Below are 16,935 nucleotides of genomic sequence, written 5' to 3' on the forward strand. Positions count from 1 at the left end.
ATCATTAGCATAGAGATAATTGAATTTATAGGAGCTGAGATCACCCAGTGAAGTCATATAGAGGAAACAGAGAAGAGACTGAGAGCCCTGGGGGACTCCTAGAGTGAGAGGCATGACCTGGAGGAGGATCCTTCAAAGGAGACAGAGGAATGATCAGAGAGGTAGAAGGAGAACCAGAAGACAGGAACATCCTGAAAACCTAAAAGAAGAGAGAATCAAGGAGGAAAGAATGATTAACAGTGTCAAAGGCTATAGTGAGATCAAAGAGTAGGAGGATTAAAAAAAGGCCACTGTGTGCAGCTAGGTGGTTCACTGGATAGAGAACCATGTTCAAATCTGGACACAGCCCCCTCCTAGTTGTGTGACCCAGGGAGAGTCACTTAACTCTCAATTGCCTAGCCCTTATTGTTCTTCTGCCTTAGAATCCATATGGGGTTTGGAAGGTAAAAAGAAAAAAGTTACTAGATTTGATATCTAAGAGATTATTAGGTCCTTGAGAGAGAGCAGTTTCAGTGGAATGACAAAGTAGGAAGCTGGATTGTAAGGGGTCAACAAGAGTGAGAAGAGAGGAAGTGGAAGCCCCCATTGTAGATGGCCTCTTTCGGAAGTTTAGCCACAAAGGGCAGCAGAGATAGAGGATGATGGTTATCGGGATGGGAAGGATCAGTCAGGACCAGGGAGACATGGGTATGTTTGTAGACAGGAGGGAAAGAGCCAGTGACAGAAGAGATTGAAAATAAGTGATGGGGGGTAGGGTGGAGGATGATGGAGAAAGGAGGAGATCTGATGGAGGAAACGAGAGAATGGAGTTGAAAGAAGAGGGAGCTCATGGCAAATGACTGCAATTTTAATTGTAAAATATGAGGAGGTTCTCAGGAAGGAGAAGGATGGGGGAAGAGGGAGCCATGGAAGGTCTGAGGAAGGACCAGAAGTTTTAGAAGAACTGCTATGCAGGTAGGGTGGAGGTAGGAGTGGGAGAGTGAGTCATTAAAGGAGATAGAGTGGGATTGCCTAGCAGGAGTGAGGACCCCCTTGAGATTATGTAACATAACTTTGTGGTAGACCCAGTCAGAAGAGTTAGGGTTAGCAAGAAAATATGCTTCAGCCTGTGCCAAGTCCATGTTTCATCATGAATCCTTGGGATTGTGGTGTATCATTGTGCTCAGGCGAGTTCTTGAGGCTTTCCTATTGATTATCCTTAAAATATTGCTCTCTCTTCACACAAGTCTTCCCAGGTTTTTCTGAAACCACCTCTAACCCTTGTCATTTCTTACAGCCCAATAAGAGTCCATCACCATCATAGACTACAACTTCAGCCATTCCCCAATTGATGGACATCCCCTCAGTTCCAGTTCTTTGCCACCACAAATACAATATTTTTGTACTCATAAGTCCTTTTCCTTGTGTTTTCTTTGGGGTATAGACTTAGTAGGGTATCAGAGGGTATGCATAGTTTAATAGCTTTGGGGGCATGGTTCCAGACTGCTGTGTGGGATGGTTAGGCTGGTTCCCAGCTCCAAAAGCAATGCAGTAGTAGATCATTTTGTCGTGTTCCCTCCCATTTTTCTTTTTTGTCATCGTAGCTAATTTGACATGTGTGAGTTGGTACCTCAGATTTGTTTTAATTTGCATTTCTCCATCAGTGATTCAGAGCATTGTTCTTCACATAGCTATTGATATGAGTTTCTTCTCAAACTACTGATTCATATCCTTTGTATGTTTATTAGTTGGGGAATGATTTATTTTTATAGATTGGACTCAGTTCCCTCTGTATTTTTTTTTTATTAAAACCCTTACCTTCCGTCTTGGAATCAATACTGGGTATTGGTTCCAAGGCAGAAGAGTGCTAGCTAAGGGCTAGGCATTGGGGGGCAAGTGACTTGCCCAGGGTCACCCAGCTAGGAAGTGTCTGAGGCCAGATTTGAACCTAGGATCTCCTGTCTCTAGGCCTGGCTCTCAATCTACTGAGCTATCCAGCTGCCCTCCCCCCCACCAACATATTTTTGAAGTAAAATTGATGTTTGAAAATTTTGCTGCAGAGGTTTTTTTCTCCCAGTTGTCTGCTTGTCTTCTAATTTTAGTGGCATTGGTTTTGTTTGTGCAAAAACTCTCAAGTTTTCTGTAATGAAAATTATCCATTTTAACCTCCCATGAACCTCTCTCTTGTTGGTCACAAGTAACTTTTCCTGTGGCACTAAATCTAACAGATACTTCCTTCATGCACTTGAATTAGAATAGAATACCACTCCTTAAGTCTAAATCAGATACCCATTTTGGGATTATTTTGGAAAATAGTGAGATATGTTGGGTCTGGGCCTAGTTTCTGCCAGACTACTTTCTCATTTTCCCAGCGGTTTTTGTCATCCAGGGAATTTTTGCCCAAATATGTGGGACCTTTCAGTTGATCAAACAGGAAGTTGCTCTGCTCGTTGGTTTTTGCCTCTTGTGTACCCAATGTCTTCCACTGGTGGCCTTCTAGGAAGCATATAGTAAAAGAATCCATACAGACGTCTTTCTGGTATATTAGGAGTGACACGACTACTCTTGGGCTCTCTGTGATACCCCACTCTTGTTATACACGCTCCTCTCCCCTACTTTCCCAGAGAATTTTAAACTCCTTCCCAAGTGTCTGGTGCACTAATCTCTACACAGTGGAAATTGAATAAATATTTGTTGGCTACTTAACTGGTTTCTGTGGTTTGCTTGTGCGTCACTCTGGTGAGGACATTGACCCGACCACCTCGATGGCCCATGGGGGGGGGGGGGGGCTGCCCACCTCCCTGTTACAGGCCCTGACCCTTTCCCTCATACCCCTCCTTCTTTATGTCCTGTAACCGCGAACCTCCTGATCCAAGCCTGGCTGCGCCCTAAGGAAGCTTGGGAGCAGGAGAAACTGGAATCAGGGTTGCTACGAGTAACATCTTTTCTGTCTGTTTGTGTTACAGTGAAGAAGCCATGCGGAAAGCTGGAGTTGCCCATAGTAAATCCAGCAAGGATATGGAAAACCATGTATTCTTGAAGGCCAAAACCCGGGTAAGGCTTCGCTGCGGGCCTGTTGAAAACAATGTTTTGGCACACGTGGTTTGGTTTGCGAGAGAAGGGCTGAGGCCATCAGTGGCAGGAGGCAAATGTGTGGATGGACAGCCTCTCACAGGAGACCTTCCTGGTCGTGTTAGATCCCTGATCCCTGAATTCCTCATGTGAAAGAAGGTGTAGCTCCTGTGGGTGGCATTCTAGCATCTCTGAAGTTCCTTCTTCACAATACCCCATCAGGGAGGAAATGCAAGTTATTTCCCCCAATTTTATAGCTGAGAAAACTGAGGCCCCAAGAAAGGAGGACACTTGCCCAGGGTCATGGAGCAAGGAAGTGGTGGAGCTAGGACTGGACCCCTTCTAACCCAGACCCCCGACAAACCTCTTACACTAGTCCAGATCACCCTTTTAGCTTGTGGGTCTATTTCTGTAGGAATGAAATGGTTCTGTACAAGTGACAAACCATTATAGTACCTTTCATTTCTGTTGTACTAAGTTCCTAGTGCTTTTATTCCAGGGGTCTCCTAAAGAGGCTATTGGGCAGGACTTGTGTCTCACCTGCGTCATTTGGAGAGAAAGTAGGCCAGGGTGGTGGTGTTGGGGAGGAGAGTTCATCCTAAAGCAGAGTTTACTTCCAAGTGAGGTGTGGCCAAGGGCTAGAAACTGGAATCTTGGTTCAGGTAGAAGACAGGCAAGGATGGACCTGGCAAATCTGTAACTGAAAATGGTTTGCCAATACTGGCCATTTTGTCGTTGCTACTGGCCTCATACTGCATGCTTTAGCCATCACATGTCGAGGTAGAAAAGATCTCTGTTGACTTGGGCTTAAGTCTCAGTTTTATCTACTGGCCTTGGATCAAGGGAAAGTCTCTTTACTTTAGTGAAACTCAGTTTCCTCTGCTGGAAAAGGGGCAGAATACTACTTGCACCACTAACTCAGCCAGTTAGTTGCTGTTTGACTCTGGATGGGTCATTTTCTGAACCTCAGTTTCTTCATTTGCAAAATGAGGATAGAACTTGTTTCTTGTGTCAGGAGAAGTTGAGAGGAAGCCCACTTTGTAAATGACTGTGAACAGCTGCCTCTGGGAGGCTACAGCTCCAGCGGGTCTCAAGGCTCAAAATGAGACTTGGAACTAGCCCTTTGAAGCATGTGTTCTACAAGCTGCAGCTGGAGACAGACTGGCCTGCCATTTGGACATTTCCTGTTGTACATTTTTCTGGCAGACAAACTAAGATTGAAGTAAACCAGAGAGGAAAGGAGAACCACAAAGCTCTCACCCTTCTAAAGCCACCAGTGCCTCAGAAGATGGGTATTTCAAGAAAAGGCCAGAGGGGCCAGAGAAGCCTCAGAGTGGGATGGATCCTAGACATGGGGTTAAAGAGGGACCTTAGAGGTCGTCTAGACTGACCCTGTTGTCATTTGAGCTTTGACTATTATTAATGCCTTTTGGTTTTACATCCGTCATTTCTACATCTGTATTTGTGACATCATCAAAACCCTAGCGAAGCAGCAGAACTATCCCACTAAGTTTTTTCAGTATTCCACAGCTAGGGGTGTATAGGGGTGCGTTTCCTCTTCTTTTCCAACTTTTTTGTTTTGGAGAAGTGGAAACTGAGGCCTGTGAAGGGGAAGTGACTGGCCTGGGTCACGGGTGGGGTAAGAGTACCTCAAATTCCAACCCCAACTCCAAGCAAGAGATTCTAGAGATGGAGGGTTGTCATTGTTCAGTCATTTTTCATTTGTGCCTGATTTCTGTACCCCCATTTGGGGTTTTCTTGGCAGAGATCCTGGAGTGGTTTGCCATTTCCTTCTCCAGCTCATTTTAGAGATGAGGAAACTGAGGCAAACTGGGTTAAGCTACTTCCCTAGGATCACATAGCTCATAAGCATCTGAGGCTAAATTTAAACTTGAGCATTCTTAGCAAGTGGATATCAAATTCCTGAGGCAATCTGTTCCATTCTTGAACATTCTTTTAAAAACTTCCAGTTGAGGGCTAGCTAGGTGATTTAGTGGAGAGAGCCAGATCTGTAAATGGGAGGTCCTGAGTTCAAATATGGCCTCAGACGCATCTTAGCTGTGTGACTCTGGGCAAATCACATAACCCCAGTTGCCCAGCCCTTACTGCCCTTCTGCCTTGGAACTGATACTTAGCATTGATTCTAAAACAGAAGGCAAGAGTTTAAAAAAACAAAACTAAGCCTCCATTTGAATAGACAAAACCTGCCCCTCCTTCTGGGGCAGGGGCAGTTTTCTGGTAGGCTAAAGCTGTGCCATTCAAGCTAGGGAGGCGTGGATGGATTATGAGCTGAGGGAGCCCCTCAGCCCACAATGGTGCTGAGCCTGGCATTTCTGCACTCTCAGATTCTGCCTCCACTTCTAGCAGCCATTCAAACCCAAAGCTAGAAAAGGAGGATGAGGAGAGAGAAGGGAGAGGTGGACAGAGATAATGTGTGGGAGAAAGACACACACACACACACACACACACACACACACACACACACACACACGCGCCGTATTGGATCAGAATTAATGTAGGGACACAATCCCAATCCTCGTTGTTAAGATTACAGAACTGGCCTCTTTGGCCAAGGCTGACCCTCTAAACCTTCATGGCCACTAGAACTAATGTGGAGGCGGGGTCAGTGCCCTGGGCTCAGGAGCCCCAGGTGCCAGGCCTGGACAAATGGCACTATTATCATGTGGTCCCAGGCAAATCACTTCCTTTCTCTCAGATTCACTTTCCTTCTCTGTAAAAATGGAGCTGACATCGCTTCTGTTTTCTTCACTATAGATGCATGGTTGGTACTTTCCATCGCTGTAACAAATCAACTATTATTATACTAGAGGTACCTTAGAAGTAACCTGTCAAGAGACCAGTCCACGTTTGTTCCCAAATGAAAACTCAGCAGTAGGAAAGGCATTTGGGCACTTGCTAGCAGACATTTCCATAGTGCTTTAAAGTTAACAAGGCATTATGGGTAGGTACAGAGTGGGTTTGATTAGCCATGATTACAGATAAGGAACCTAAGGCTCAGAGACGATTAACATTGAAGAACAATTTAAGACTGCCTCGGTACTCCAGGTTTTAGGCACTCTTCCAGAAACCATTTTTTGTTTGTTTAGTAATCATTACTCAGAGTCCTGGAATTTCTAATTTAGAGAGAGAAATGTTTAGATATCTAAGCTGGCAGAACAACCTCTCTCTCCTCTCTCCCCGGGCCTTGAACTTTTCTATCCTGAGGTCATTTAGGAGGAATCTGGAACAGAGAAAAGAATCCTAATATGCTCAAGTACAGTTTGGGGGCTGACATTCCAGAACAGAATTGTCTCCAGCAAGAACTAGTCCATTTCTTCCCCCGGGATTGAAGGGTCTCCTCTCTGTGACCAGTATCAATATCTCCATCCTTTTGGAAAGAAGAAAAAGAGACCTATTCCCTCCTAGTGGAGCGTGGGCTAGGGGGACCAGCTTGGGCTCCTTTCGGCCCTGCTTTGGTTTCCACCTTTAGTACAAATTCCATTTTTAAAAAGGTCTTTGGTTCTTACTCTAACCTGCCTTCCTAGGACAACAAATCCAGAAAGGGTTTTAGACTCAAGAGGTTGGGATGCTTCCCTGTAGCTGTGCTCTGATTGGAACCCAGTCCTCCGACTCCAAATCCAGAGCTCCTTGTGCAGAGCTACTCTCTCCCTTCCTCTGCCTAGCCCTCGACTCCCTGTCTTGAAAGTGAGAAGATTGGTCTAAATGGCTTGAAGTTTAGGGTAACATCCACCTCCCCACTCTGGCACTCCCTGTCATATGTTCTAAGAACTTGCCAGCTGTGACAGTCAAATCTGAAGAAAATAGACAGTAGATTTCTCCGTGGTTTGGCCCCCCTCCTGTCTTCTTCCTTTGTTTTGACCCCTCATTCCTCTCAGCCCATTTTTGGCCTGTGCTCTCAGAATTTGCCTTTTTCTCTTCAAAATGGGTCCCATTGCAGTGCCTCTGCTCCAGCCTTTACCATCTGTCAGTGGGTGACTCAACTGGCCAACAGGAAGAAGGGCTTCACTGTAGTGAGGGTGCAGCCGCCCAAGAGGAAGGGAAATGGTGAGTCACAAAATGCCTGTCTTCTTCATTTTTGATTAAACTGCTTCCTGTTTTTTAATTTTAGGACGAATATCTTTCCCTTGTGGCCAGGCTCATTATCCATTTCCGAGACATTCGTAAGTAATGACTTTTGTATTTCTTGGCTTTAGGGGACCCCCCCCCCCAGCCATTGAGATGGCCCCCTGAGAACTAGCCTGGGGTGGGGTTGAGGGGCATCTGGTACTGGTCTTTGGAGAGGTCTTGACTGCCTTGTTGAGCACAAGTAGTTTTGTTTATGCTTGAGTTCCTGTCCTTTATTCAGGACATGCTGATAGGTCCTGGTGACACAGAACCCCCAAAACAGAACAATGGGGCCACCCCTACCCTCAGAGAGCTTGTAGGAGCTTTGGCCTTCCATCTTCCCAGCTCCTTCAGGTCACATGACTGATTAAGACTCTACAGGTACATTCTTCTGGACCTTGTCTCACGGGCCCCTCTCCTGGTTTTTTTCTTGGAGTTCTTATTTGCACAGCCTTGCAGCCAGAGAAACTCAGAAATGCACATTTGTTCACCTTTTCTCAGTAGTTCCTTTTAATTTGACTCTAGATACTTTTCTGATCAATAAGCGCTTAATTTCTCTCCCCACAACCCTGCTCACACTGAACATTTTAAAAAGAAAGAAACCCTCCAAACAACTATGCAGCCCCTACTTTGGCTGTGTCCTGGCATGGAGCTCTCCTTCTGTATTTGCCATCTCCCCTCCAGGACCTGGGAAGGAGGCCCTTGCACTGCTCAGAGTGGTTTTTCTTTATAATGTTATTGTAGTAGGAATTGTTCTCCTATTCCACTCACTTTACTCCTCATCGGGGCTTGGAGACTTCCAGCCCCAGGTTCCTGGGAAGTTGTCCGTTCGGTCATTTCTGACAATACCAACTCCATGACAGTCATGTGCCATCATTTGCTTCGTCATTCCCCATTTGGTGAGCATGCCACCCTCATTTGCAGTTTGGGGCCACTTGGAAAAGAGCTGCTCTCGGTAGTTTTGGAGGAATGAGTACGAGTCCTTCTCTTCTTTCTTGGATTTCTTTGGGGTATGTCATGGAATTCTTGGTTTAGAACAGAAACTTGTCCTGTATTAATGGCTACAACTTACGCTGACCTCTGAGGCCTTTTCTTAGGAAAATGATATCTTTTGTACTTTAAATTAACTACATCTCCCATTGTCATCCTCCATTTTCTGAGCCCCTACTCCACCTCCTCCCTTGGGCCATCACTTAGAAGAGGGGGGAAAGTTCAGCAGACTATGGAATAAGTAAGCTGCAATGTTTTATCCCCATCATCTCCTGCATTTGCCAAGATGCCTGGGAGGCCCCTTCGTGTAAATACTAGGGCCATATTACCATATAGTAGGAACAAGATGTGTCCAATCTTGATTGGTCTGGAACCTATGGAAGATTTCCAATTTAAGCAAATGGTTCCTAATTTGTTCCTTTTCCCATTGTAGTAGAGAGGAAAGGGGGATCTGAGGTCCTGGGTTCTAGGCCCAGCTTTGCTTTACCTTAGACTTTTGTAGGGTCTTGAGTAAATCACTTCCCTTTTCTGGGTTTCAATCAGTAAACATTTACTAAACTCCTGCTATGTAGTTTCAGGTGCGTCATCTCTCACAAAAGAGAGGCTTAAACTAGGGTGTTTCTTAGGTGCCCACCTTAGAGACTCCCCTATTCTTTGATTCGGGGCTGGGAGAGAAGGAGGACACTTGGCCACATTCTGGTGAGCCTTCCTCAGCTTCTTTCTCTGTGAGCTGGGCTGGCCATTGGTCGATTCAGCATAAGTACATCTTGTGTTACCTAGAACGAGTTGCTTCCCATCTTGGGTCTTGGGTTCTCTTTAGGCGCTAGATTAGAAACTGTCTTCAGGTACCTTCCAGCTTTGACTTTCATGGGCACAAAATGGCCACAGAGTTGCTTTCTAGTTCAGAGGTTCTTTGTCACCTTTCTGAGTTGAATCTAACCATTTCTTTTTTTAAGCATCATTTTATCTGGTCATTTCCAAACATTCATTGGAAACAAAGATCACCCCCCCCCCATAGCCGGCGCATGATTCCACTGGGAATCTAACCATTTCTGACTGGGGTCTTGGATCATTTTTCTGGGATGGTAACTAGGCTGTCCTCTAGGTTGTATGCCTGTTGCTCACATGCTCAGCCAGTTTCCATCTACATTTGTGCATGTTACTCTCTGTTCTCTGCAGAACTGGGGGAACAGAGATCTGGGCCACTGTTAACCTCAGAGTTTCATATTTGCTAAATGTCACAGTTTCCTCCCACAGCTCGCCCCTCCTTTTGTGGGCAGAGACTTAAATTTCCTCTGGTTTTCCTTCCTCTGCAAGTGCTCTAAGAATTAAGCAGCACATGAATTATCTACAGACTAGAGAATCCGTCTGTCTTTAACCCAGAATGACTGTTAAGCCTTGTTTATGGGAATTTAATTATTTAAGCGTAGTTATAGTCCAAGCTGCCACTGACTCATGGTGTGACCTTGGGGGCAAGGCCTGCCCCTCTCTCTCTCTCTCTCTCTCTCTCCCTCTGTCCCTACCTCTCTCTCTCTCTCCCTCCCTCCCTCTCTTTCTCTCTCTCTCCCTCCCCCTCTCTCTCCCCCTCCCCCCTTTCCTCCTCTCTCCCTCTCTCCCTCCCTCCCTCTTCCTCTCTCTCTCCCTCCCTTCCTCTTCCTCCTTCCCTCCCACTCTTTCTCCCTTCTATCTTCCCTCCCTTCCCCCTTACCTTCTGTCTTAGAAATGATTCTGAGTACCAGTTCCAATGCAAAAGAACAATAAAGGCTAAGCAGTTGACTTAGTTAAATTGACAAGTTAAATGACTTGCCCAGGGATACACAGCTAAGATGTATATGAAGGCAGATTTGAACTCAGGACCTTCCATCTCCTTCCCAGCATTGTATCCATTGAGCCACCTAGCTGCCCCTGTCACTACTTCTCTCCGTGTAGTGTTGGGAATATATAATTAGATTGATTTGAGATGTTAGGAGATCCCAGCTGACCCTGTCACTCCCCTGCTCATGAATATCAGAGTCCCTAGGGCCTCCAGGAAAATATAAAATAAAACAATATATGAACTCCTGAGCTTTGCGTTTAGAAGCCCACCACTCACTGGCTCTTGCCTACCCTTCCAGACTCTTCCACGTTGTTCCCTTTCACCTGCGTAGTTCCAACCAAGCTGACCCTTTGCCATTCCGCAGACTTGCTGATCCATCACTGAGCCTTTGCACGGACCACTCTCCGTGCCTCAAACCTTCTTCCTCTTCACCTTTGCCTTTTAGCTGCCTTTGAAGCTCCGCTCAGTGTCACTTCCTAGGGCGAGCTTTTTTGATCCTCCCAGCTTAACTGCGAGTGTCGACTCCTTCCTCTACAAGTCTTCGTGTATAAATCTACCCTTTGACACGTCGTGTCTCTAGTAGAGCGTAAGCCCCCGAGGACAGAGACTGCTCTTCCTTTAGTCTTAGGTCACCAGGAGTTCTTGCCAAACCTCGTATGTAATAGGTACGTAATAAATGCTTGTTGGATTGGCTTGGATAAGCTAGTCAGGGGAAGTCAGTACTTAGAAGGGACCCTGAGGTTAAGGGAAACTATGTTTTGTATAGGTTGTAGTGGAAATTTCTGTATCCCCTGGGGGCATTGAGACCAGAAGAGCTCTGCCTCTCACCACAGTCTCTGGGTCAAAGCATCCAGGGCACCCGGCCTCTGGGGGGAGGCCTCTAGTGAACCCGGGCTTCCTGGACCATCCTGTTGCTAGATGTCACCGAACATCCAGCCTCAGTTGGCCTCTGGTGTTCTTGGCCAAATGGAACAAAGCTGGGCCCTCTTGCACATGGCAGCCCTTTGACTGTTTGTTGACAGCTGGAACAAGCTGAGGAGCCTCCGTTCCTTCAAGAGATCCTCATTTTGTTTGCCTGCAAGGTCCCTCTTCATCCTGGTGGCCCTCCTCAGGCGGCCTTTTTTTCTTCAGCTTTAGTCTTGCCTAAAATGATGGATTTCCCTGGAAGCTCTCGGGGAGTATTTCTTTGTGTATTGTCTGCTGCTCCTGGGCTGCTTCTTATTTTCTCTCTTGGACTAATGGATCGGGGTGGTGGGGGTGGGGGTGTGCTCAGTAGTCCCTGGGGATCTCTCCCCAGGCAAAGCTTTTCAGCAGAGCCACGGTACCAGCTCACTGGGGCTGGGGGCCCTTGGGCCAGTTAAACTATGTAGACTCATATCCAAAAGGAAACTTGGAGCTCAAGTGGGGCTATGCTCTCATTGGAGAGATGAGGAGACTGAGGTTACACCACCAAGTGGTAACGGGTGTACTCAGAGCCCAAGCCCAGCCCCTCTGAGTTCACATTCGCTGCTCTTCCCACTGGCCCACACTGCTCTTGGCCTTTCTTATCTCGGGTCTCAGTTTCCTCCTCTATAAAATGAAGTGATCTTGGAGAGGTAGAACTCCGATTTCTGTTGCCCTTGGAGGTCCTTCTTTGAGCTCTTTGGTGAGAGACTTGCTTCCATTTTGAATAGGACATTAAGGCTTAGCAGGCTGAGGTTCCTTGGCCAAGGCGACACAGCTCAGTGTCCTTCCTGGGTCCAAGATCTGAGATTCTGGGACAGTCCCAGGATGTGGCGGGTTGTCGCCCAAGAAGGCCCAGGTTATTCAGAGCCTGTCAGCCCGGGAATCGGGTCACTTGTAAGGTTGACCTTGATTTGCAGGAACGTCGAGGCATCCCGCTTAGCCCGAGCCCTTGTCCGCCTCCTGTGGATGCATCTTGCGACCCTGGGCACCTTGGTGGTTTCCATAAGGGTTGTCTTCTTGAGCTAGTCTCGTGGTTCCTGGAGAAGAGCGGATGCTCCTCGAACGGATGCTGGATCATCTTTCTTGGGGGGCCCAGTTTGTCAGCATACGTGACCTTTTGAAGGCTTAGGCAGATTTCAGGTCAAGAGGCCTACAGGTTAGGAAGGAATATGCTCTTGGAATATGTGCTTCTGAGGGTTTTTCTTTGTTTTTTCTTTACTAGATAACAAGAAATCTCAGTCTTCTGTTAGCGGTAAGAACCTCCTCGCCCCGCCCCGCCCCCACTCCCTCTTCCTGATTCTGTATTACTATTAGTCATTGAGAGATGGGGAGGGTGAGCTTTGGGAAGGTGCTCTTAGCTGGATCCTTTCCCCATGAAGAGGAGAGCAGCTTTTCAAAGGAAGTCTGTCAGCTGAGGCACAGGCCTGAGGTCGGCCCCTGCTCCTGGCCACTAAATTACTAAGACATTCCGCTGGTCTTAGCCAGAAGAGAGAGGAAATAAGAGCGCTGTTCACAGACCGCCCTAGGACAATGCTATTCTCTCTGCCTCTCTCTCGTTCAGCTCTTTCTTATCCCGGCATGCTTAGCTGCCCGGCCCAGCCAGAGCCAGCGTGGAGGCCCAGGAGTAGCCCGTCTGGGAGCTTTGGGGATTCTAGCACATTCAGAGAGTTTTACTATTCTCTAGTCCATCTTAGGGAGCCTGGTCCCTAGCATCTTCTCCAGGAGCCAGGGGCCCCGGAGGCACCTTCAGCCTCTCTTAGCACGCTGCTTCTCCGGCTTCCTCCTTCAGAAGAGGCGTCAAAACCAAGAAGCCTAGAATGAGGGCGGGAGGGCGCCACCGAGTCTTGCTCAGCTTGGTTTTGTAGGCAGAGCTCTTCTTGGCAGCCTTTTGGCTAGGTGGGTGAAAAGGTGCCCTTGTTCGGCGGGGCGGGTGCCAGCATCCTGGCTCAGTGCCGCTTCCGGTGGGAAGGAGGAGTTCCCTTAGTCCACGCTCACTAATTCCCAAGAAATGAGGGGGACGGTTACCCTTGGGGATTGATGCTGACTTCAGGCCTTTGACGCAAGGGAACGGTTGCCTTTTGCTCAGTCCCATTTAGTGCCAAGAGCATGGGATCTGCTTGGCTTATCTCCAGGGGCCGGGCCGGGGGCGGGTCATGAGACATAAGACGGGTCCCATGACTTCATTTTAAGGACAGCAGTGTGGCGCCAGTGTTCAAGGCCTTCCCGTGAGGCGCGCTGACCAAGTGACCCTGGACACCCAGGCCTCGGACTTTGCCGGGCTCCCAGATCAAAGTTTACGGGGGAGTTACGGATCCCATCAGCTGGGGGCATTTTCTTCACCAGTCCCTACACAGATGAAGTCACAGATCTAGGCCCCCCAAAGCCCGCAGAGAGTAAGGGGGATGGGGACTGTTGGCCTTTTCTATTTTGCTGTCTACACAGACACCTTGGTGATGGTGACCCGAGGGCTGGGCAAGGCAAGGCAGGGCAGGGCAGCCTGAGCCTTACCTTTTGAGCAGTGGTGCCATTTCCCCCACCTCCCTCCATCCCCACCCCCACAGATCCTATGAATGCCCTACAGAACCTCACAGGTGGACCCCCTGCTGGAGCGACTGGAATTGGGATGGCGTCTCGGGGCCCAGGCCAATCACTGGGCGGGATAAGTGGGCTCGGAGGAGTGGGCCAGCCAATGACCCTTTCAGGACAGCCACCACCTGGCACCTCGGCAATGCCCCCTCATGGTATGTCTGTTGTTTCTGCCACCATTCAGCCGAGTAAGTACTGTGACTTAGATACTTCTTGGGAATTCCCTCCTGTCGATGTTGTTCCTGAACATGTCCCCTCTTTGCCAGGGATCATGAAGAGGGTTAAGGAAGCCCCAACCCAGTCCCGGCTAGATCTTGGATCCCTTGCTTTACCTTTGTGGGGAAAAAGAAGCGAGACTTTTCTGGGATCCCCAAAAAGCAGAATGACCGAAGCATTGCCTTGGGATGTTGTTGGAGGGGTATTCCTTGGGCATGTGCGATCCCTCCCTCCGTGTCAAGCATTGGAGTGAGGCTCCTGGGTTTGAGGACGTTCGCTTGGGCTCCAGAAAGGGACAGTGCATTGGGGATTGGACCCGGCTTCTCGCCCGGCTCCTGCCATTAATGATCTGTGACCTTGAGTGAGCGCCTCTGCCTCCTGTGTAAGCTGAGGGGGTCGTGCTCAGCAGCTTCTGGAGCCCCTTTCCATCTCCGCAGTCCGATTTTATGACCATTTCCTTCCCGTCCACCTCGATGGACCTTGTTGCTTGGCTGGCCAATGCCCCGTCTCTGGCCATCCTTCAGTAAGTGGGCATTGCTGAGGCACCTTCCATGGGCCATCCCACTAGTCACTGGGGATAGAGAGACTGGGAAGTGAACGGTCCCCAGTAAGGAGCAGGCTTCTTGATCACACTGTCTCCTGCACCTCCTCCTCCCAGGGCCGAAGGGAAGCTATAGGATGCTGGTCTCCTAAGACCAGGGTGGGCAGCTGGGTAGCACGGCGAATAGAGCACCAGGCCTGCAGTCAGGAGGCTCTGGGTTCAAATGTGGCCTTAGATATTTCCGAGTTGTGTAACCCTGGGCAAGTCACTTCACTTCAATTGTCTAGACCTTCCAACTCTTCTATCTTAGAATTGATACTAAGACAAGAGGTAAAGATTTCCATAAATACACTAAAGAACAAACACAGAAAGACAGGCATTTCCAGGAAAAGCACTGACGGGGAGGGATGGGATGAAAGACAAGGGTGGAGAGTCTCAAAAACATCATTGGCCCGTGCCAGCCTTGCCTGGGCTAATGAAAGAGACATTGAATTTGGAATTAGAAGACTTGAGTTCAAATCAAGGCGTAGGTTTCCTCACTTGAGAGAGGAAGGAGAGAGTGAGAGAGAAGTTTTGCACATTTCTCTGTGAGATGATTTTTGTAGGTATCACAACCCTAAATTCCAGCAACAAAATGTTACCTAACAGGATAAATAAAAATAGCTGATAATATATCTATCGATGGTAAATGGATAATTCACAATGATTTAAAAACAGTTCTTTTTAAAGGAAGTTTTTTTATTGCTATCACATTTTTATTTTTGCATCTCTTAAATTTCCCTTGTGTCCTCATTCTCTCATCTCCCAGAGAGTCATCCCTTATGATTAAAAGAAGGTTTTATTTTATTTTTTTTATTTTTAAAACCCTTGCCTTCTGCTTAGAATCAGTGCTGTGTCTTAGTTCTAAGGCAGAAGAGCTAGGCTTTGGTGGGGGGGTGGACAGGGGGAAGGTTATGTGTCTTGTCCAGGATCACATAGCTAGGAAATGTTTGAGGTCACATTTGAACCCAAGTCCTTCTATCTCTAGGCCTAGCATTCAATCCACTGAGCCATCTAGCTGCCCCCAACTTTTTTTTTTTTAACTAAGAAACAAATTTCGGCAAAACTGGTGAAAGCATCTCAACCTTGGATACTATGTGGAGTGTTTCCAACAAATGTCTAGAGGAAGCGAAGACCTCGGTGTCTTCAGGGCCAAGCTTATCCTCATAATTTCTCAGCATTCTGCTTTGTTTATTTTGTAGGAATTCTTTTATTTCCGTAGTTGTAGTCGTTGTGTAGGTTGTCTTCCCAGTTCTGCATCAGTCCTATAGGTCTTCCCAGGCTTTTCTGGATCCATCCCATACCTTCATTTCTTATGGTCCAGGCATATGCCATGCCATTCATGGACCACGGCTTGGTTGGCCATTCCCCAATTGATGGGCATTGACTTTAAGACGATAATTGGTTTATTCACTTAAAGATATCTCTGCATCTGTCTTGCCTATACAGTGGTTTTGTCCTGAAGAAAGGCTCAGCCCAATAGACAGCCAGTGGCTCAGCCTCACTTTGGGCTTTTCATCTTTTCTTGGCTGCATCTTCATAGTTTTCCATTGGGCCTAGTACAAGCTAGGACTCCATTTTGCCGCTGTTCAGTAGAGTGGAAAGAGAGGCCATGGGTTCAAATGCTGTCTCTCCCACTTGGCATCCATGACTTTGGACAAGCCACTTAAGAGGCAGTATCATAATAGCGAAGAAGGCTCACTGTATGACCCTGGGAAAGCCATTTGCCCCTCCTGTGCCTCGGCGTCCCTATCTGTACTCAGTGGCCCCCGGGGCCCTCGCAGATCTGAATCTGTGAATCTGTCCAGTCTCAGGGTCCCCCGCCGTAGATGAAGGAATCGGACCAGCTCTCTCGTTTTCTAGTTTCTAGTCTGACTCTTAGGGTTCCGTGAAACACTCGTCTGATGTAGAGGAGCTCTGGGGGAAGCTTTGCCCCGTGAGTGACAGAGAACAGCCGTGTCCCGCCGCGGCCGCCCCCCTCCCCAGCACCTGGGTCTGCTAGTTCCAATGGGCATCCGTGTTGGAAGGCGAGTTCTGTGGGACAGTCACTTCTCCTCCTGTGGGAGCCTCCGGAGCTTGGCAGGAGTACGGAGCGTGAGCCTGTGCGGAGGACGCCGCCGGCTTCTCCAAGTAGCGCGGAAGGGTTCGCCTTTGGCTACAGCAGCCGGGCCCCACCTTGCATGGATTTCTGGGATGGGACGGATGGAGGAGATGGTCATCTGAGCCCCCACGGGTACCAGAGGTCCAGTCCTCCCCCCGAGGGGCCAACCTAGAGGCCTTCTGGAGCCCCTCCATGGCTAAAGGCTTCCCCGAGGTCTCTTCGCACCTGGGAGACTTCGTTTTGCCCACAGTGAAAGCAGCTGAGAAGATGGTGGAAGAGGGCTGGCTTCATGGGGTGCTGGGCTCTGCTCTCCTTTTGTCCTTGAGCTGGCCCCCCTTTGGGCCGTCCTGAGGCCTGTGAAGTCCCTGGGCTGCTCTTGGATGTATGGACGAGGACGAGGGCCGATTTTACCCCCTGGCTCTTCTGGATGGGATGTCACCTCAGGGAGACACACTTTGGGACCCTTTGCCAGTGTACTTCACCACCTGGGCTTAGTGATGCCCGAGGCTCTCGAGAGGCCTAGTG

The 16,935-nt window shown here is 48.3% G+C and overlaps 1 protein-coding gene across 16 annotated transcripts in view; it reads left to right on the forward strand.

Annotated features, from left to right (window-relative positions):
* Positions 1-16,935, forward strand: part of MED15 (mediator complex subunit 15) — a 100,266-nt gene that overhangs the window by 55,653 nt on the left and 27,678 nt on the right. For 6 of the 16 annotated variants that reach the window (XM_056821324.1, XM_056821317.1, XM_056821319.1 and 3 more), the window contains exons 2-5: positions 2,946-3,033; positions 7,181-7,232; positions 12,150-12,179; positions 13,489-13,668. In XM_056821324.1, the coding sequence (XP_056677302.1) occupies positions 2,956-3,033; positions 7,181-7,232; positions 12,150-12,179; positions 13,489-13,668 (340 nt within the window). In that variant the 5' untranslated portion in view covers positions 2,946-2,955. The remainder of the gene's footprint in view (positions 1-2,945; positions 3,034-7,180; positions 7,233-12,149; positions 12,180-13,488; positions 13,669-16,935) is intronic. The other 10 variants (XM_056821332.1, XM_056821323.1, XM_056821328.1 and 7 more) reach the window with 3 other exon arrangements.

The sequence above is a fragment of the Monodelphis domestica genome, chromosome 3 (assembly GCF_027887165.1).
Source record: "Monodelphis domestica isolate mMonDom1 chromosome 3, mMonDom1.pri, whole genome shotgun sequence".
Taxonomy (NCBI): Eukaryota; Metazoa; Chordata; class Mammalia; order Didelphimorphia; family Didelphidae; genus Monodelphis; species Monodelphis domestica.